The sequence below is a fragment of the Anabas testudineus genome, chromosome 15 (assembly GCF_900324465.2).
Source record: "Anabas testudineus chromosome 15, fAnaTes1.2, whole genome shotgun sequence".
Classification (NCBI taxonomy): domain Eukaryota; kingdom Metazoa; phylum Chordata; class Actinopteri; order Anabantiformes; family Anabantidae; genus Anabas; species Anabas testudineus.
In genome coordinates, this window is record NC_046624.1 from 2,991,458 (window position 1) to 3,013,861 (window position 22,404).

The 22,404-nt window shown below is 39.2% G+C and overlaps 1 protein-coding gene across 3 annotated transcripts in view; it reads right to left on the minus strand.

Moving 5' to 3' along the window:
* Positions 1-513: 513 nt before the first annotated feature.
* Positions 514-22,404, minus strand: part of pcgf6 (polycomb group ring finger 6) — a 30,560-nt gene continuing 8,669 nt past the window's right edge. The window contains exons 4-11 of one of the 3 annotated variants that reach the window (XM_026356895.1): positions 5,207-5,303; positions 4,871-4,926; positions 4,727-4,786; positions 4,238-4,355; positions 3,787-3,814; positions 3,063-3,161; positions 1,678-1,764; positions 514-1,596 (exon numbers count right to left, since the gene is read on the minus strand). In XM_026356895.1, coding sequence (XP_026212680.1) covers positions 1,546-1,596; positions 1,678-1,764; positions 3,063-3,161; positions 3,787-3,814; positions 4,238-4,355; positions 4,727-4,786; positions 4,871-4,926; positions 5,207-5,303 — 596 coding nt within the window. In that variant the 3' untranslated portion in view covers positions 514-1,545. Of the gene's footprint in view, positions 1,597-1,677; positions 1,850-3,062; positions 3,162-3,786; positions 3,815-4,237; positions 4,356-4,726; positions 4,787-4,870; positions 4,927-5,206; positions 5,304-22,404 lie in introns of those variants that run through there. The other 2 variants (XM_026356894.1, XM_026356896.1) reach the window with 2 other exon arrangements.

The window sequence follows — 22,404 nt, forward strand, 5'->3', positions numbered from 1 at the left end:
CCAGGGCGACCATTGGTTCTTGAAATGAAACAAAACAAAAAATACTGTGGCTTGAGAACTGAGTTCTGAACAGAATCGTAGATTTAGAGAATTGTTGCACTACTACTGACAGGCCTACAGTGTCAGAAAAGATAGTCAACATGCTTCAACAGTGAAAATATTCTGCCCATCCAAAAGTACATGTTGTCCAAGTGTCCAATGTACACACCTAGAAAAACATCTCACTGTTGTTTCAGTTGTTTTGAATAAAGAAAGTCACGAGTGATAAACTGTTTTCTGTGCATTCATATCCAAGTCAGCATATTCCCAGATACATCATCGGTATCAGATTCGTAGAATTTCTAACTACCTCAAAGGATGTTTTGATGGGGTGCACCAGGGGTGCCCACACAGAGGCAGTCTGTGTCACCTCTCTGGCCGCATCCTTAGAAAGCAGTGAATGGCAGTACATTCTCAGAAGAGCAGAATCTATTATTTCATATTAAAGTACTTATATGTTCTTTGTTTAGCAGTTGGTACACTGGATTAACAATGGCATTAACAGCAATGTACAGAATCAGGATTTTAAATTTAACACATTTTGATTCTTTCTCAACTGTGGCCCAGCCATTCAAAGGTTTTTAAATCCTGCCTTGTAAAACATGATATGAATTTGTAATGTTTATCATTTGCAGTCATTTATTAATTCAACTGACAAAAGCAGGTAGGAAAAGTATGTTTTACAAATGTGTATCAAAGATTACTTTATACAAAGCCCCTTTAAATAACTGCTCTAAGTTGTAGAGAAGTTGAATTAATTTACAAAACAAACAGCCTCTATAAAAATGAGCATCTCTTAAATTACTGGAAATGTGCAACTCACCAAAAGCATGTTTTAATTAAAGATCCCATTAAGCTCTCTCTCTATATATAAATGCACACTTTTGGTGGTACCAGTCCTTTTGTGTCAAGCCCTTTGAATCAGAATTTTCTAAAATCACAGTCCATCCTTCATAATAAATAAAGGTTAACGTAAAGCTCCCTGTTTTGCGAAAATATAGATAAACTAAACAGATACAGCTTGTACTGCCTTCACAGACACACTGATGTTTGAGGAGTTTCAGATCCACTAAAGGTTCTTGTTTAAATCCACTTTTAAATACAGTAGAAGTCACATTCTTGTGTTGAGAGGAAGCACACTGAACAATACCTAAATGATGGCAGAACAAACAGGATTCTGTCATTTAACTCTAATATGTGGCCAGTGTTCAGTAAATTCAGAGCTGACACATGGGTTGTCCTGAATACAAGATGACAACATTTGATGTTACAGAACAGTTAAGTACTGTTCAAAAAAGAAATCCAAGGTTAGAGTTGTTGAACTTTGTCTTTGTTTTCCACTGGCCCCTGCTTCACTTTGTGGCTATATGTCATTAAGGAGATAGTGACAGTCCAATTTTGAGTTAATCCAAATGGACTGGTTTTAATGCAAATTAGAATCTCGACTCCATGAGAGTCTGAATAAGAGAAACAAGTTTTTCCCTTCAGGAGTCAACTCCATCCACCTCAAGATTCAGAGGGCAGGACCAGACCAAAGTGCAGCACCAACAGACCATCCTGGAGTAAAACAGAAACAAGATGACAAGGATCACTCAGTAGTCTAAGTCTAAGTAAAATGTTACTGTTTCTGGTACTTACCTGTAGTGCTTCTTGGCCCACAGAGTTCTGGATGTCTTTGAGTGACTGGTAGTGATCTAGGAGGTGATCTCCACAAACCACATCCACCTGGTGAAGACACAGAAATACGGGGTCACAATCCACAACTCCTGTGAAGGGGAACGTTTTGGCTCACTTCATGCTGAACACCTGTCTGCAATCAAAATATAGATGTTTCTAAAAAGAGTAACAGTTAATTGTTCATTTTAAGACAAGTTATTTCTTTCCTGATTATTTAATAATCGATGCAAAAGTCAAAAGAACACTACTGCATTGAATGGTGACCCTGCATTCATCTTTATCTGTTCTCTCCACGTTTGTACAGACATACCAAGGCAGTGCAGCCAGGAAATCAATGTAAGCTGCTAATCCTTGTCCACGTGTTGCTAAAAAAAAGATACATCAACGCCTGAACACCGTCTCTGTCAAATTGGCCACACGTGGTCTGTGTGGTGATTGGTCTGCGCTTTGAGGAAAAGGACATTTCAGATTGTGACAATAACATTTATAATTATGAATCTGCCCACTGCTCTAATGAAGCTCTAATAATTTGACTGTAATCAGATTAAGGTTGTCATTAGGAGCATCTGTTGTCCTTTAGATGTAAGCAACCTGCTGAGTTTTGACCTGAGCAGGTGACCATTCTATATTGGGCTTGTACAGTATTCAGCAGTTGCCTCATCATAGCAGTTTACACCCACTGATCAACTGATGGTCTTAATGTTCAGGTGAACAGGGCTCACCCCGGAAATAATGTAATGCTTGCCATGATCGGGACATGTTAGACCACACAGTGCATCACAGCTTTGTGTCTACACTACACATGCACACTTGTGTCCATGCTTATTCCTGTCAACCACGATAATAAAACCAACAGGTGGATTTAAAGGAGGCTTTTTTTATTTAATCTAACAGCCAGGTAAAAAAAACTGTAAACATGGGTATAGAGAAGGATATCATGCGAAAGATGGCACAAATAAATGTGGCACAAATAAACTGACCTATTACACAGACACAAAGAGTCAGGGTACAGTAGCCAGGATTGCCAATCATAGAAACAATAGTAACATGTTAAAATGGCATTTATACATAGAAAAAACTGATACAGGGCTGTTTTCACATACACCAAATGCTACAGAGGTGTACTGCCCTCAGGTGTGGACATGCAAAAGCACTGTCTCCCTCTCCCACTAAGTGAGAGTCTCAGACTACTAGTTCCAACCTGGTCATTGTGTATGCCTGTACTGTACTGTAATACTGACTTCCTCTGCTGTCCTGGTTTCAAGTCTGACTAAAACCACAATCAGGATCACGACCGTGGTCATGTCAGTTAGTGGACTGATTAGCTATAAGTTTAACAGACTCACCTGGCAGGTGGGACTAAGCTCCATCTTCCTTCTGATGAAGAGCTCCACGTGGCGGATGGTGGCCTCACCTGACACACGAACATATCGTCTCTCTAATGGCTACACAGGAGCAGAGTGGTCAGAGTGGAATGTACTGTACCCAATGCTCTCAAAAGAAATTACTGAGAACTTATCATTAGATTACAACTATAACAATTTAGTCTGACTTTTTCAAATTTAGATCTTGGCCAAGGTCATTGGTGGTCCTAAAGGAGGATCAAAAACTTTCAGATTTTGCAAATGTATCCAAACTAAACTGGAAAGAACGTGTAATCGAGCATTTTACACATAAAACTGTGTCATTAGAAAAAATTATGCTTTTGTTGCCGTTATTGAACACATGTGGCTCACATTCCAGTGTTCATACTGGAGCTGGATACATATCTTCTACAAACATGAAAGTAAATTATCACTATTAAAGATCAGATCTAAAAAAAACAAAAGGAAACTGAAAGACCAATCGATCAGCTAAAATGACCTAGAAAGATGTAATTCTCTGAGACAAAACTTTTACTGCACATCCAGCACAACACTGTTAATAACTACAATCTAACCAGAGACACTCTGTGTGCAGCATACATTAGATTCTTTAGTCAAAGTCATCCCTAATCTAGTTCCTGGTTCTACTGCAGCTCACAAATCTAATTTAGTAAGTGGATAAATATTGAAGACTTTAGATCATTACCTTGTAGTTGGTGATGCCTTCTTCAGCCCTGAAAACAAAATAAGAATCCATATAAATACTTTCTGTGCAACAAGCAGTCTGTTTTTCTATTTCTTCAAAGCAGACAACATTGTTGCAAGGAGCTAAATTCAATCCCTCCTATTTACATCTACAGGATAATGTAAAGTACATGTAAATGTAACTACAATTTCACAAGACAACACACACACACACACACACACACACACACACACACACAAAAGAGACAGAAAGTATGTTTTACTACCCTTTCAGAAAATGTTAAGACAAAGGTGCACTCAGGCAACTCAATCTTCAGTGTCATTCATCCCCACCAGGGGCAGAAAATTTAAACTATTAAAATAATGTAAATAACTGTAGGACCTCAAAGTCAAATGCAAAGGTGCAGAGTGACTTCAGTGCTCAACAAATAACTGTCCAATGAGATCCTTACCCTACAAACTCCAGCAGCAGAGATACGTCCAGCTCAGGAGGAATGGTGAACACAGACTGAGGCATGCTGTCTTTCTTCTGCCTCCTTAACACAACAGGGCCAGGAGGAGAGATGACCACTGCAATCAAGGAACAGGGGAAACACAGAGCAATCACTTTAAGAGCCAATGTAAACTCTGCTAGTGTGCATACAATTTTAAAATATCCTCATTTATTGTAATTTCATAATAAAGACAGCCTGAAGTGCTGGGCAGAGCGACGGAGTGAGAGTGGACTGAGTTTGACTTTCATGCTAACACTAACTTAAATTGAATGTGGAAGCTTTAAATTCTCAAACACAATTCATATGATTATTAGGTTTTTTTTAATTCTCATCTACTGTAATTAAACAGACTCTCTTCAAGAGACTTAGCGGTGGGAAATTCAGTAACACAGTAATATAATCAAATATACCACATTACATAGTGCAAGTTACTTATTGCTATTTCACCTGGCTTTGGTACCTCCAACCCTCTCTCTTTGTAGAAGTTACACATTTGGTCTCGTTCAGCTGTAGAAAACAAATTAAGAATAAATGCCACATTACTTTCACCAATTATATTAAATACATGTGACTGCATATACATATACTTACACTCCTCCAGGAATGGAACCATTTTGTAAACAATATCCTGCAGTTGTCTGTCAGGCCTGAAGGAAAATAGAGGAAAAAATATCTTCTTTATTACTATTACGGATGTGAATGACAGATTTCCAAATCTGAAAATTAGAAATTTCCCTGTTATAGAATTCATCATGTCACACCATGTTTCAAACTGTTGACACAAAACTATATACGAGAACATTAATACATTACAGTTTCCTTAATATTTTTTCTCCTGACCAACTTAAACTCAAAAATTATACTATAGTTGTTTAGCAGACGTGATACAAATCTACAAATACAATGATGATGAATGAACAGACGCACCTGATGTTGTAGAGGGGCTGAGTCTGATGTACTACAATGCTACATGTGGGACATCTGTTACTGTAGAAGAAGTGCTTCACGATGCAGCTTTTACAGACTGGGAGAAAATGAAGAACATTACAGTGTAAAACACGTCCAGGCATGTGAATGGCATTACTGGACTAATACGGACATCTCTTGTGTGTTAAACCAAAACATATGTAGTTCACACACACACACACAATACACACAATACACAATACACACAATACACAATACACACAATACACACACAATACACACACAATACACACACACACACACACACACACACGTGTCTGTTTCACTAGTTTTGTTTCTGTTAAATAAAAATTATGATGTTACAATTCCCATATTATTTAGATTCTGGAAACTCACAGCTGATCTCACAGTTGACACATAATATTGGCTTTGATCTCAGATGCCAGAGATACTGCCCCAATCTGCATTTCAATGCACCAGCAAATTCACCAGCTGTGTGATTTGATGACAAACTCAGACAGAGAAGGTCTTAATTAGAATCTGACATCTAAATATTGAATGAGCTCACGTCCACTAGGCTGCCTTAGATGAGAAGCCCTGGACCTGCTCCAGCATACGCTCTACACACGAGAAGCATATTCCTGACCATCTGAAGGACTTGTGAAGAAGGTATTGTAAATACCTGACATATGATAGGGAAGTGCGTAGCATAGGGAAGACAAACTGTGAGGGAGAAGTGCTGGTTTGATTTGTTGATATAATTTTAACTCTACTGTTGTGGCACCTGAATTTACCCTTTTGGGGGACCAGTAAATTGTACAGGTTTAATCAGTATGTGAGTAAGTCATTACTTTAGAAGGACAGGTAGAGTATTGACATAATAGCTGGTGTTTCTTTATGTGTTATGTCTGATTAAAACATTAGAGAGGAACTGAATGTAAGAGTGACCTGTGAGGCCACAGGTCACAGGTGATGTTAATAAGGCCTTGCCTAACTGTCACTTGAACTTTGAGAATATTGCTTCAAATTAAGTAGTTATCAACTTTCCACAGTAGCGTCTTTTTTACTTGAGATGGATCCATATGTGGATATTCTATCAATTTAAATATATACTAAATTATAGACAAAATAACAAACAATACTCTTTCACCAGTGTTGTTTCTGTTCAAATGGAATTTTGAGGTTAGAATGGACTTATTTAGAATCTTGGAACACTCACAGATGATGTCACAGTTGACACAGAATGTTTGGCTTTGATCTCAGATGCCAGAGATGATGTTCCAATCTGCATTTCATTGCATTTACCAGCTAAAGGATTTCATGACAAAACTCACATACGAATGGATTTAAATATCACCAAACACCAAAATATCAAAGGACGTCCACTAGGCAGCTTTAGATTGGAGGCACCGGACCTGCGACACCATAGACTTTATACATAAGCCATATTTCTGACCATCTGAAGGACAGGACAAGCAGGTACATTTTTAAGATACCTGACATAAAATGGGGAAGTGAGTAGGATAGGGAAGACTGACTGTGAGGGGGAATTTCTGGTAACCTGTAACCTCAAGTTTAAGTTTACATATATTTACTTAGATATTTGATGTAGGTAGGTCATGTTTATTTACTTAGATATTTAATGTAGTTTAGGGAAGTAAGTGGTAAACATTCACTGTGAGGGTGAAGTGCTGGTAACCTCTCCCCTCAAGTTTAAGGTCATGTTTATTTACTTAGATATTTGATGTAGTTTAGGGAAGTAAGAGGTAAACATTCACTCTGAGGGTGAAGTGCTGGTAACCTCTCCCCTCAGTTTAAGTTTACATTCATTTCCTTAGACATTTGATGTAGTTTAGGGAAGTAAGAGGTAAACATTCACTCTGAGGGTGAAGTGCTGGTAACCTCTCCCCTCAGTTTAAGTTTGCCTTTATTTCCCTAGATATTTGATGTAAATTAGGGAAGTGAGTGGTAAAGACTCACTCTGAGGGTGAAGTGCTGGTAACCTCTCCCCTCAAGTTTAAGGTCATGTTTATTTACTTAAATATTTGATGTAAATTAGGGAAGTGAGTGGTAAAGACTCACTGTGAGGGTGAAGTGCTGGTAACCTCTCCCCTCAAGTTTAAGGTCATGTTTATTTACTTAGATATTTGATGTAGTTTAGGGAAGTAAGAGGTAAACATTCACTCTGAGGGTGAAGTGCTGGTAACCTCTCCCCTCAGTTTAAGTTTGCCTTTATTTCCCTAGATATTTGATGTAAATTAGGGAAGTGAGTGGTAAAGACTCACTGTGAGGGTGAAGTGCTGGTAACCTCTCCCCTCAGTTTAAGTTTGCCTTTATTTGCTTAGACATTTGATGTAGGTTAGGGAAGTAAGTGGTAAACATTCACTCTGAGGGTGAAGTGCTGGTAACCTCTCCCCTCAGTTTAAGTTTGCCTTTATTTCCCTAGATATTTGATGTAAATTAGGGAAGTGAGTGGTAAAGACTCACTGTGAGGGTGAAGTGCTGGTAACCTCTCCCCTCAAGTTTAAGGTCATGTTTATTTACTTAAATATTTGATGTAATTTAGGGAAGTAAGTGGTAAACACTCACTCTGAGGGTGAAGTGCTGGTAACCTCTCCCCTCAGTTTAAGTTTGCCTTTATTTTCTTAGATATTTGATGTAGGTTAGGGAAGTAAGTGGTAAACATTCACTCTGAGGGTGAAGTGCTGGTAACCTCTCCCCTCAAGTTTAAGGTCATGTTTATTTACTTAAATATTTGATGTAGTTTAGGGAAGTGAGTGGTAAAGACTCACTGAGGGTGAAGTGCTGGTAACCTCTCCCCTCAGTTTAAGTTTGCCTTTATTTCCCTAGATATTTGATGTAGTTTAGGGAATAAGTGGTAAACATTCACTCTGAGGGTGAAGTGCTGGTAACCTCTCCCCCCAGTTTAAGTTTACATTCATTTCCTTAGTCATTTGATGTAGTTTAGGGAAGTAAGTGGTAAACATTCACTCTGAGGGTGAAGTGCTGGTAACCTCTCCCCTCAGTTTAAGTTTGCCTTTATTTCCCTAGATATTTGATGTAAATTAGGGAAGTGAGTGGTAAAGACTCACTGTGAGGGTGAAGTGCTGGTAACCTCTCCCCTCAAGTTTAAGGTCATGTTTATTTACTTAAATATTTGATGTAGTTTAGGGAAGTAAGTGGTAAACATTCACTCTGAGGGTGAAGTGCTGGTAACCTCTCCCCTCAAGTTTAAGGTCATGTTTATTTACTTAAATATTTGATGTAGTTTAGGGAAGTAAGTGGTAAACATTCACTCTGAGGGTGAAGTGCTGGTAACCTCTCCCCCCAGTTTAAGTTTACATTCATTTCCTTAGTCATTTGATGTAGTTTAGGGAAGTAAGTGGTAAACACTCACTGTGAGGGTGAAGTGCTGGTAACCTCTCCCCTCAAGTTTAAGGTCATGTTTATTTACTTAGATATTTGATGTAATTTAGGGAAGTGAGTGGTAAAGACTCACTGTGAGGGTGAAGTGCTGGTAACCTCTCCCCTCAGTTTAAGTTTGCCTTTATTTTCTTAGATATTTGATGTAGATTAGGGAAGTAAGTGGTAAACATTCACTCTGAGGGTGAAGTGCTGGTAACCTCTCCCCTCAGTTTAAGTTTGCCTTTATTTTCCTAGATATTTGATGTAAATTAGGGAAGTGAGTGGTAAAGACTCACTGTGAGGGTGAAGTGCTGGTAACCTCTCCCCTCAAGTTTAAGGTCATGTTTATTTACTTAAATATTTGATGTAGTTTAGGGAAGTAAGTGGTAAACATTCACTCTGAGGGTGAAGTGCTGGTAACCTCTCCCCTCAGTTTAAGTTTACATTTTTTTTCCCTAGATATTTGATGTAAATTAGGGAAGTAAGTGGTAAACATTCACTCTGAGGGTGAAGTGCTGGTAACCTCTCCCCTCAGTTTAAGTTTGCCTTTATTTCCCTAGATATTTGATGTAAATTAGGGAAGTGAGTGGTAAAGACTCACTGAGGGTGAAGTGCTGGTAACCTCTCCCCTCAGTTTAAGTTTGCCTTTATTTTCTTAGATATTTGATGTAGATTATGGAAGTAAGTGGTAAACACTCACTCTGAGGGTGAAGTGCTGGTAACCTCTCCCCTCAGTTTAAGTTTGCCTTTATTTTCCTATATATTTGATGTAGGTTAGGGAAGTAAGTGGTAAACATTCACTCTGAGGGTGAAGTGCTGGTAACCTCTCCCCTCAGTTTAAGTTTGCCTTTATTTCCCTAGATATTTGATGTAAATTAGGGAAGTGAGTGGTAAAGACTCACTGTGAGGGTGAAGTGCTGGTAACCTCTCCCCTCAAGTTTAAGGTCATGTTTATTTACTTAGATATTTGATGTAGTTTAGGGAAGTAAGTGGTAAACATTCACTCTGAGGGTGAAGTGCTGGTAACCTCTCCCCTCAGTTTAAGTTTGCCTTTATTTTCTTAGATATTTGATGTAGATTATGGAAGTAAGTGGTAAACATTCACTCTGAGGGTGAAGTGCTGGTAACCTCTCCCCCCAGTTTAAGTTTACATTCATTTCCTTAGACATTTGATGTAGGTTAGGGAAGTAAGTGGTAAACATTCACTCTGAGGGTGAAGTGCTGGTAACCTCTCCCCTCAGTTTAAGTTTGCCTTTATTTTCCTAGATATTTGATGTAAATTAGGGAAGTGAGTGGTAAAGACTCACTGTGAGGGTGAAGTGCTGGTAACCTATCCCCTCAAGTTTAAGGTCATGTTTATTTACTTAGATATTTGATGTAGTTTAGGGAAGTAAGAGGTAAACATTCACTCTGAGGGTGAAGTGCTGATAACCTCTCCCCCCAGTTTAAGTTTACATTCATTTCCTTAGTCATTTGATGTAGTTTAGGGAAGTGAGTGGTAAAGACTCACTGTGAGGGTGAAGTGCTGGTAACCTCTCCCCTCAAGTTTAAGGTCATGTTTATTTACTTAGATATTTGATGTAATTTAGGGAAGTGAATGGTAAAGACTCACTGAGGGTGAAGTGCTGGTAACCTCTCCCCTCAGTTTAAGTTTGCCTTTATTTTCTTAGATATTTGATGTAGATTAGGGAAGTAAGTGGTAAAGACTCACTGTGAGGGTGAAGTGCTGGTAACCTCTCCCCTCAGATTAAGTTTGCCTTTAATTTCCTAGATATTTGATGTAAATTAGGGAAGTGAGTGGTAAAGACTCACTGTGAGGGTGAAGTGCTGGTAACCTCTCCCCTCAAGTTTAAGGTCATGTTTATTTACTTAGATATTTGATGTAATTTAGGGAAGTGAATGGTAAAGACTCACTGAGGGTGAAGTGCTGGTAACCTCTCCCCTCAGTTTAAGTTTGCCTTTATTTTCTTAGATATTTGATGTAGTTTAGGGAAGTAAGTGGTAAACACTCACTCTGAGGGTGAAGTGCTGGTAACCTCTCCCCTCAGTTTAAGTTTGCCTTTATTTTCCTAGATATTTGATGTAAATTAGGGAAGTGAGTGGTAAAGACTCACTGTGAGGGTGAAGTGCTGGTAACCTCTCCCCTCAAGTTTAAGGTCATGTTTATTTACTTAGATATTTGATGTAGTTTAGGGAAGTAAGAGGTAAACATTCACTCTGAGGGTGAAGTGCTGGTAACCTCTCCCCCCAGTTTAAGTTTACATTCATTTCCTTAGACATTTGATGTAGTTTAGGGAAGTAAGTGGTAAACATTCACTCTGAGGGTGAAGTGCTGGTAACCTCTCCCCTCAAGTTTAAGGTCATGTTTATTTACTTAAATATTTGATGTAGTTTAGGGAAGTAAGTGGTAAACATTCACTCTGAGGGTGAAGTGCTGGTAACCTCTCCCCTCAGTTTAAGTTTGCCTTTATTTTCCTAGATATTTGATGTAAATTAGGGAAGTGAGTGGTAAAGACTCACTGTGAGGGTGAAGTGCTGGTAACCTCTCCCCTCAAGTTTAAGGTCATGTTTATTTACTTAGATATTTGATGTAATTTAGGGAAGTGAATGGTAAAGACTCACTGAGGGTGAAGTGCTGGTAACCTCTCCCCTCAGTTTAAGTTTGCCTTTATTTTCTTAGATATTTGATGTAGATTATGGAAGTAAGTGGTAAACACTCACTCTGAGGGTGAAGTGCTGGTAACCTCTCCCCTCAGTTTAAGTTTGCCTTTATTTCCCTAGATATTTGATGTAAATTAGGGAAGTGAGTGGTAAAGACTCACTGTGAGGGTGAAGTGCTGGTAACCTCTCCCCTCAAGTTTAAGGTCATGTTTATTTACTTAGATATTTGATGTAGTTTAGGGAAGTAAGTGGTAAACATTCACTCTGAGGGTGAAGTGCTGGTAACCTCTCCCCTCAGTTTAAGTTTGCCTTTATTTCCCTAGATATTTGATGTAAATTAGGGAAGTGAGTGGTAAAGACTCACTGTGAGGGTGAAGTGCTGGTAACCTCTCCCCTCAGTTTAAGTTTGCCTTTATTTCCCTAGATATTTGATGTAGGTTAGGGAAGTAAGTGGTAAACATTCACTCTGAGGGTGAAGTGCTGGTAACCTCTCCCCTCAGTTTAAGTTTGCCTTTATTTTCCGAGATATTTGATGTAAATTAGGGAAGTGAGTGGTAAAGACTCATTGTGAGGGTGAAGTGCTGGTAACCTCTCCCCTCAAGTTTAAGGTCATGTTTATTTACTTAGATATTTGATGTAATTTAGGGAAGTGAATGGTAAAGACACACTGAGGGTGAAGTGCTGGTAACCTCTCCCCTCAAGTTTAAGGTCATGTTTATTTACTTAGATATTTGATGTAATTTAGGGAAGTGAATGGTAAAGACTCACTGAGGGTGAAGTGCTGGTAACCTCTCCCCTCAAGTTTAAGGTCATGTTTATTTACTTAGATATTTGATGTAGTTTAGGGAAGTAAGAGGTAAACATTCACTCTGAGGGTGAAGTGCTGGTAACCTCTCCCCCCAGTTTAAGTTTGCCTTTATTTCCCTAGATATTTGATGTAAATTAGGGAAGTGAGTGGTAAAGACTCACTGAGGGTGAAGTGCTGGTAACCTCTCCCCCCAAGTTTAAGTTTGCCTTTATTTTCTTAGATATTTGATGTAGATTATGGAAGTAAGTGGTAAACACTCACTCTGAGGGTGAAGTGCTGGTAACCTCTCCCCCCAGTTTAAGTTTGCCTTTATTTTCTTAGATATTTGATGTAGATTATGGAAGTAAGTGGTAAACATTCACTCTGAGGGTGAAGTGCTGGTAACCTCTCCCCTCAGTTTAAGTTTGCCTTTATTTCCCTAGATATTTGATGTAAATTAGGGAAGTGAGTGGTAAAGACTCACTGTGAGGGTGAAGTGCTGGTAACCTCTCCCCTCAAGTTTAAGGTCATGTTTATTTACTTAGATATTTGATGTAATTTAGGGAAGTGAATGGTAAAGACTCACTGAGGGTGAAGTGCTGGTAACCTCTCCCCTCAAGTTTAAGGTCATGTTTATTTACTTAGATATTTGATGTAGTTTAGGGAAGTAAGTGGTAAACATTCACTCTGAGGGTGAAGTGCTGGTAACCTCTCCCCCCAGTTTAAGTTTACATTCATTTCCTTAGTCATTTGATGTAGTTTAGGGAAGTAAGTGGTAAACATTCACTCTGAGGGTGAAGTGCTGGTAACCTCTCCCCTCAGTTTAAGTTTGCCTTTATTTCCCTAGATATTTGATGTAAATTAGGGAAGTGAGTGGTAAAGACTCACTGTGAGGGTGAAGTGCTGGTAACCTCTCCCCTCAGTTTAAGGTCATGTTTATTTACTTAGATATTTGATGTAATTTAGGGAAGTGAATGGTAAAGACTCACTGAGGGTGAAGTGCTGGTAACCTCTCCCCTCAAGTTTAAGGTCATGTTTATTTACTTAGATATTTGATGTAGTTTAGGGAAGTAAGTGGTAAACATTCACTCTGAGGGTGAAGTGCTGGTAACCTCTCCCCTCAAGTTTAAGGTCATGTTTATTTACTTAAATATTTGATGTAGTTTAGGGAAGTAAGTGGTAAACACTCACTCTGAGGGTGAAGTGCTGGTAACCTCTCCCCTCAGTTTAAGTTTGCCTTTATTTCCCTAGATATTTGATGTAAATTAGGGAAGTGAGTGGTAAAGACTCACTGTGAGGGTGAAGTGCTGGTAACCTCTCCCCTCAAGTTTAAGGTCATGTTTATTTACTTAGATATTTGATGTAAATTAGGGAAGTAAGTGGTAAACATTCACTCTGAGGGTGAAGTGCTGGTAACCTCTCCCCCCAGTTTAAGTTTACATTCATTTCCTTAGTCATTTGATGTAGTTTAGGGAAGTAAGTGGTAAACATTCACTCTGAGGGTGAAGTGCTGGTAACCTCTCCCCCCAGTTTAAGTTTGCCTTTATTTCCCTAGATATTTGATGTAAATTAGGGAAGTGAGTGGTAAAGACTCACTCTGAGGGTGAAGTGCTGGTAACCTCTCCCCCCAGTTTAAGTTTACATTCATTTCCTTAGACATTTGATGTAGTTTAGGGAAGTAAGTGGTAAACATTCACTCTGAGGGTGAAGTGCTGGTAACCTCTCCCCCCAGTTTAAGTTTGCCTTTATTTCCCTAGATATTTGATGTAAATTAGGGAAGTGAGTGGTAAAGACTCACTGTGAGGGTGAAGTGCTGGTAACCTCTCCCCTCAAGTTTAAGGTCATGTTTATTTACTTAGATATTTGATGTAATTTAGGGAAGTGAATGGTAAAGACTCACTGAGGGTGAAGTGCTGGTAACCTCTCCCCTCAGTTTAAGTTTGCCTTTATTTTCTTAGATATTTGATGTAGATTATGGAAGTAAGTGGTAAACACTCACTCTGAGGGTGAAGTGCTGGTAACCTCTCCCCCCAGTTTAAGTTTGCCTTATTTTCCTAGATATTTGATGTAAATTAGGGAAGTGAGTGGTAAAGACCACTGTGAGGGTAAAGTGCTGGTAAACCTCTCCCCTCAAGTTTAAGGTCATGTTTATTTACTTAGATATTTGATGTAATTTAGGGAAGTGAGTGGTAAACATTCACTCTGAGGGTGAAGTGCTGATAACCTCTCCCCCCAGTTTAAGTTTACATTCATTTCCTTAGTCATTTGATGTATTTAGGGAAGTAGTGGTAAACATTCACTCTGAGGGTGAAGTGCTGGTAACCTCTCCCCCCAGTTTTAAGTTTTCTTTATTTCCCTAGATATTGATGTAAATTAGGGAAGTGAGTGGTAAAGACTCACTGTGAGGGTGAAGTGCTGGTAACCTCTCCCCTCAAGTTTAAGGTCATGTTTATTTACTTAGATATTTGATGTAATTTAGGGAAGTGAATGGTAAAGACTCACTGAGGGTGAAGTGCTGGTAACCTCTCCCCTCAAGTTTAAGGTCATGTTTATTTACTTAGATATTTGATGTAGTTTAGGGAAGTAAGTGGTAAACACTCACTCTGAGGGTGAAGTGCTGGTAACCTCTCCCCTCAGTTTAAGTTTGCCTTTATTTCCCTAGATATTTGATGTAAATTAGGGAAGTGAGTGGTAAAGACTCACTGTGAGGGTGAAGTGCTGGTAACCTCTCCCCTCAAGTTTAAGGTCATGTTTATTTACTTAGATATTTGATGTAGTTTAGGAAATAAGTGGTAAACATTCACTCTGAGGGTGAAGTGCTGGTAACCTCTCCCCTCAGTTTAAGTTTGCCTTTATTTCCTTAGATATTTGATGTAAATTAGGGAAGTAAGTGGTAAACATTCACTCTGAGGGTGAAGTGCTGGTAACCTCTCCCCTCAGTTTAAGTTTGCCTTTATTTTCCTAGATATTTGATGTAGGTTAGGGAAGTAAGAGGTAAACATTCACTCTGAGGGTGAAGTGCTGATAACCTCTCCCCCCAGTTTAAGTTTACATTCATTTCCTTAGTCATTTGATGTAGTTTAGGGAAGTAAGTGGTAAACATTCACTCTGAGGGTGAAGTGCTGGTAACCTCTCCCCCAGTTTAAGTTTGCCTTTATTTCCCTAGATATTTGATGTAAATTAGGGAAGTGAGTGGTAAAGACTCACTGTGAGGGTGAAGTGCTGGTAACCTCTCCCCTCAAGTTTAAGGTCATGTTTATTTACTTAGATATTTGATGTAATTTAGGGAAGTGAATGGTAAAGACTCACTGAGGGTGAAGTGCTGGTAACCTCTCCCCTCAGTTTAAGTTTGCCTTTATTTCCCTAGATATTTGATGTAAATTAGGGAAGTGAGTGGTAAAGACTCACTGTGAGGGTGAAGTGCTGGTAACCTCTCCCCTCAAGTTTAAGGTCATGTTTATTTACTTAGATATTTGATGTAGTTTAGGGAAATAAGAGGTAAACATTCACTCTGAGGGTGAAGTGCTGGTAACCTCTCCCCTCAGTTTAAGTTTGCCTTTATTTCCCTAGATATTTGATGTAGGTTAGGGAAGTGAGTGGTAAACATTCACTCTGAGGGTGAAGTGCTGGTAACCTCTCCCCTCAGTTTAAGTTTGCCTTTATTTCCCTAGATATTTGATGTAAATTAGGGAAGTGAGTGGTAAAGACTCACTCTGAGGGTGAAGTGCTGGTAACCTCTCCCCTCAGTTTAAGTTTACATTCATTTCCTTAGATATTTGATGTAGTTTAGGGAAGTAAGTGGTAAACATTCACTCTGAGGGTGAAGTGCTGGTAACCTCTCCCCCCAGTTTAAGTTTGCGTTTATTTCCCTAGATATTTGATGTAAATTAGGGAAGTGAGTGGTAAAGACTCACTGTGAGGGTGAAGTGCTGGTAACCTCTCCCCTCAAGTTTAAGGTCATGTTTATTTACTTAGATATTTGATGTAATTTAGGGAAGTGAATGGTAAAGACTCACTGAGGGTGAAGTGCTGGTAACCTCTCCCCCCAGTTTAAGTTTGCGTTTATTTCCCTAGATATTTGATGTAAATTAGGGAAGTGAGTGGTAAAGACTCACTGTGAGGGTGAAGTGCTGGTAACCTCTCCCCTCAAGTTTAAGGTCATGTTTATTTACTTAGATATTTGATGTAATTTAGGGAAGTGAATGGTAAAGACTCACTGAGGGTGAAGTGCTGGTAACCTCTCCCCTCAGTTTAAGTTTGCCTTTATTTCCCTAGATATTTGATGTAGGTTAGGGAAGTGAGTGGTAAAGACTCACTGTGAGGGTGAAGTGCTGGTAACCTCTCCCCAAGTTTAAGGTCATGTTTATTTACTTAGATAATTGATGTAGTTTAGGGATAAGAGGTAAACATTCACTCTGAGGGTGAAGTGCTGGTAACCTCTCCCCTCAGTTTAAGTTTGCCTTTATTTCCTTAGATATTTGATGTAAATTAGGGAAGTAAGTGGTAAACATTCACTCTGAGGGTGAAGTGCTGGTAACCTCTCCCCTCAGTTTAAGTTTGCCTTTATTTCCCTAGATATTTGATGTAAATTAGGGAAGTGGTGGTAAAACTCACTGTGAGGGTGAAGTGCTGGTAACCTCTCCCCTCAAGTTTAAGGTCATGTTTATTTACTTAGATATTTGATGTAGTTTAGGGAAGTAAGAGGTAAACATTCACTATGAGAGTGAAGTGCTGGTAACCTCTCCCCTCAGTTTAAGTTTGCCTTTATTTTCCTAGATATTTGATGTAGGTTAGGGAAGTAAGAGGTAAACATTCACTCTGAGGGTGAAGTGCTGATAACCTCTCCCCCCAGTTTAAGTTTACATTCATTTCCTTAGTCATTTGATGTAGTTTAGGGAAGTAAGTGGTAAACATTCACTCTGAGGGTGAAGTGCTGGTAACCTCTCCCCCAGTTTAAGTTGCCTTTATTTCCCTAGATATTGATGTAAATTAGGGAAGTGAGTGGTAAAGACTCATTGTGAGGGTGAAGTGCTGGTAACCTCTCCCCTCAAGTTTAAGGTCATGTTAATTTACTTAGATATTTGATGTAATTTAGGGAAGTGAATGGTAAAGACTCACTGAGGGTGAAGTGCTGGTAACCTCTCCCCTCAAGTTTAAGGTCATGTTTATTTACTTAGATATTTGATGTAGTTTAGGGAAGTAAGTCGTAAACACTCACTCTGAGGGTGAAGTGCTGGTAACCTCTCCCCTCAGTTTAAGTTTGCCTTTATTTCCCTAGATATTTGATGTAAATTAGGGAAGTGAGTGGTAAACATTCACTCTGAGGGTGAATGCTGATACCTCTCCCCCAGTTTAAGTTTACATTCATTTCCTTAGTCATTGATGTAGTTTAGGGAATAGTGGTAAACATTCACTCTGGGGTGAAGTGCTGGTAACCTCTCCCCCCAGTTTAAGTTTGCCTTTATTTCCTAGATTTTGATGTAAATTAGGGAAGTGAGTGGTAAAGACTCATTGTGAGGGTGAAGTGCTGGTAACCTCTCCCCAAGTTTAAGGTCATGTTTATTTACTTAGATATTTGATGTAATTTAGGGAAGTGAATGGTAAAGACTCACTGAGGGTGAATGCTGGTAACCTCTCCCCTCAAGTTTAAGGTCATGTTTATTTACTTCGATATTTGATGTAGTTTAGGGAAGTAAGTGGTAAACACTCACTCTGAGGTGAAGTGCTGGTAACCTCTCCCCTCAGTTTAAGTTTGCCTTTATTTCCCTAGATATTGATGTAAATTAGGGAAGTGAGTGGTAAAGACTCACTGTGAGGGTGAAGTGCTGGTAACCTCTCCCCTCAAGTTTAAGGTCATGTTTAATTAATTAGATATTTGATGTAGTTTAGGGAAATAAGAGGTAAACATTCACTCTGAGGGTGAAGTGCTGGTAACCTCTCCCCTCAGTTTAAGTTTGCCTTTATTTCCCTAGATATTTGATGTAAATTAGGGAAGTAAGTGGTAAACATTCACTGTGAGGGTGAAGTGCTGGTAACCTCTCCCCCCAGTTTAAGTTTACATTCATTTCCTTAGTCATTTGATGTAGTTTAGGGAAGTGAGTGGTAAACATTCACTCTGAGGTTGAAGTGTTGCTAACCTCTCCCCTCAGTTTAAGTTTGCCTTTATTTTCCTAGATATTTGATGTAAATTAGGGAAGTGAGTGGTAAAGACTCACTGTGAGGGTCAAGTGCTGGTAACCTCTCCCCTCAAGTTTAAGGTCATGTTTATTTACTTAGATATTTGATGTAGTTTAGGGAAGTAAGAGGTAAACATTCACTCTGAGGGTGAAGTGCTGGTAACCTCTCCCCTCAGTTTAAGTTTGCCTTTATTTTCCTAGACATTTGATGTAGTTTAGGGAAGTAAGTGGTAAACATTCACTCTGAGGGTGAAGTGCTGGTAACCTCTCCCCCCAGTTTAAGTTTGCCTTTATTTCCCTAGATATTTTGTGTTAATTAGGGAAGTGAATGGTAAAGAGTCACTGTGAGGGTGAAGTGCTGGTAACCCTCTCCCGAAAGTTTAAGGTCATGTTTATTTACTTAGATATTTGATGTAGTTTAGGGAAGTAAGTGGTAAACATTCACTCTGAGGGTGAAGTGCTGGTAACCTCTCCCCTCAAGTTTAAGGTCATGTTTATTTACTTAGATATTTGATGTAGGTTAAGGAAATAAGTGGTAAACATTCACTCTGAGGGTGAAGTGCTGGTAACCTCTCCCCTCAGTTTAAGTTTGCCTTTATTTTCCTAGATATTTGATGTAGGTTAGGGAAGTAAGTGGTAAACATTCACTTAAGGTCATGTTTATTTACTTAAATATTTGATGTAGGTTAGGGAAGTGAGTGGTAAAGACTCACTGTGAGGGTGAAGTGCTGGTAACCTCTCCCCTCAGTTTAAGTTTACATTCAATCCTTAGACATTTGATGTAGGTTAGGGAAGTAAGTGGTAAACATTCACTCTGAGGGTGAAGTGCTGGTAACCTCTCCCCTCTGTTAAGTTTGCCTTTATTTGCCTAGATATTTGATGTAAATTAGGGAAGTGAGTGGTAAAGACTCACTGTGAGGGTGAAGTGCTGGTAACCTCTCCCCTCAGTTTAAGTTTACATTCATTTCCTTAGACATTTGATGTAGGTTAGGGAAGTGAGTGGTAAAGACTCACTGTGAGGGTGAAGTGCTGGTAACCTCTCCCCTCAAGTTTAAGGTCATGTTTATTTACTTAAATATTTGATGTAGTTTAGGGAATAAGTGGTAACATTCACTCTGAGGGTGAAGTGCTGGTAACCTCTCCCCTCAGTTTAAGTTTGCCTTATTTTTATAGATATTTGATGTAGATTAGGGAAGTGAGTGGTAAAGACTCACTGTGAGGGTGAAGTGCTGGTAACCTCTCCCCTCAAGTTTAAGGTCATGTTTATTTACTTAAATATTTGATGTAGGTTAGGGAAGTGAGTGGTAAAGACTCACTGTGAGGGTGAAGTGCTGGTAACCTCTCCCCTCAAGTTTAAGGTCATGTTTATTTACTTAAATATTTGATGTAGTTTAGGGAATAAGTGGTAAACATTCACTCTGAGGGTGAAGTGCTGGTAACCTCTCCCCTCAGTTTAAGTTTGCCTTTATTTTCCTAGATATTTGATGTAGGTTAGGGAAGTAAGAGGTAAACATTCACTCTGAGGGTGAAGTGCTGGTAACCTCTCCCCTCATTTTAAGTTTGCCTTTATTTCCTTAGACATTTGATGTAGGTTAGGGAAGTAAGTCGTAAACATTCACTCTGAGGGTGAAGTGCTGGTAACCTCTCCCCTCAGTTTAAGTTTGCCTTTATTTTCCTAGATATTTGATGTAAATTAGGGAAGTGAGTGGTAAAGACTCACTGTGAGGGTGAAGTGCTGGTAACCTCTCCCCTCAAGTTTAAGGTCATGTTTATTTACTTAAATATTTGATGTAGGTTAGGGAAGTGAGTGGTAAAGACTCACTGTGAGGGTGAAGTGCTGGTAACCTCTCCCCTCAAGTTTAAGGTCATGTTTATTTACTTAGACATTTGATGTAGTTTAGGGAACTGAGTGGTAAACATTCACTCTAAGGGTGAAGTGCTGGTAACCTCTCCCCCCAGTTTAAGTTTGCCTTTATTTTCCTAGATATTTGATGTAAATTAGGGAAGTGAGTGGTAAACATTCACTGTGAGGGTGAAGTGCTGGTAACCTCTCCCCTCAATTTAAGTTTGCCTTTATTTTCCTACATATTTCATGTAGGTTAGGGAAGTAAGTGGTAACCATTCACTCTGAGGGTGAAGTGCTGATAACCTCTCCCCTCAAGTTTAAGGTCATGTTTATTTACTTAAATATTTGATGTAGGTTAGGGAAGTGAGTGGTGAAGACTCACTGTGAGGGTGAAGTGCTGGTAACCTCTCCCCCCAGTTTAAGTTTGCCTTTATTTCCCTAGATATTTGATGTAAATAAGGGAAGTGAGTGGTAAAGACTCACTGTGAGGGTAAAGTGCTGGTAACCTCTCCCCTCAAGTTTAAGGTCATGTTTATTTACTTAAATATTTGATGTAGTTTAGGGAAGTAAGTGGTAAACATTCACTCTGAGGGTGAAGTGCTGGTAACCTCTCCCCTCAGTTTAAGTTTACATTCATTTCCTTAGACATTTGATGTAGGTTAGGGAAGTAAGTGGTAAACATTCACTCTGAGGGTGAAGTGCTGGTAACCTCTCCCCCCAGTTTAAGTTTGCCTTTATTTCCCTAGATATTTGATGTAAATTAGGGAAGTGAGTGGTAAAGACTCACTGTGAGGGTGAAGTGCTGGTAACCTCTCCCCTCAAGTTTAAGGTCATGTTTATTTACTTAGATATTTGATGTAGTTTAGGGAAGTAAGTGGTAAACATTCACTGTGAGGGTGAAGTGCTGGTAACCTCTCCCCCCAGTTTAAGTTTGCCTTTATTTCCCTAGATATTTGATGTAAATTAGGGAAGTGAGTGGTAAAGACTCACTGTGAGGGTGAAGTGCTGGTAACCTCTCCCCTCAAGTTTAAGGTCATGTTTATTTTCCTAGATATTTGATGTAAATTAGGGAAGTAAGAGGTAAACATTCACTCTGAGGGTGAAGTGCTGGTAACCTCTCCCCTCAGTTTAAGTTTGCCTTTATTTCCCTAGATATTTGATGTAAATTAGGGAAGTGAGTGGTAAAGACTCACTGTGAGGGTGAAGTGCTGGTAACCTCTCCCCTCAAGTTTAAGGTCATGTTTATTTACTTAGATATTTGATGTAGTTTAGGGAAGTAAGAGGTAAACATTCACACTGAGGGTGAAGTGCTGGTAACCTCTCCCCCCAGTTTAAGTTTGCCTTTATTTCCCTAGATATTTCATGTAAATTAGGGAAGTGAGTGGTAAAGACTCACTGTGAGGGTGAAGTGCTGGTAACCTCTCCCCTCAGTTTAAGTTTACATTCAATCCTTAGACATTTGATGTAGGTTAGGGAAGTAAGTGGTAAACACTCACTCTGAGGGTGAAGTGCTGGTAACCTCTCCCCTCTGTTAAGTTTGCCTTTATTTTCCTAGATATTTGATGTAAATTAGGGAAGTGAGTGGTAAAGACTCACTGTGAGGGTGAAGTGCTGGTAACCTCTCCCCTCAGTTTAAGTTTACATTAATTTCCTTAGACATTTGATGTAGGTTAGGGAAGTAAGTGGTAAACATTCACTCTGAGGGTGAAGTGCTGGTAACCTCTCCCCTCAAGTTTAAGGTCATGTTTATTTACTTAAATATTTGATGTAGTTTAGGGAAGTAAGAGGTAAACATTCACTCTGAGGGTGAAGTGCTGGTAACCTCTCCCCCCAGTTTAAGTTTGCCTTTATTTCCCTAGATATTTGATGTAAATTAGGGAAGTGAGTGGTAAAGACTCACTGTGAGGGTGAAGTGCTGGTAACCTCTCCCCTCAGTTTAAGTTTACATTCAATCCTTAGACATTTGATGTAGGTTAGGGAAGTAAGTGGTAAACACTCACTCTGAGGGTGAAGTGCTGGTAACCTCTCCCCTCTGTTAAGTTTGCCTTTATTTGCCTAGATATTTGATGTAAATTAGGGAAGTGAGTGGTAAAGACTCACTGTGAGGGTGAAGTGCTGGTAACCTCTCCCCTCAGTTTAAGTTTACATTCATTTCCTTAGACATTTGATGTAGGTTAGGGAAGTAAGTGGTAAAGACTCACTGTGAGGGTGAAGTGCTGGTAACCTCTCCCCTCAAGTTTAAGGTCATGTTTATTTACTTAAATATTTGATGTAGTTTAGGGAATAAGTGGTAAACATTCACTCTGAGGGTGAAGTGCTGGTA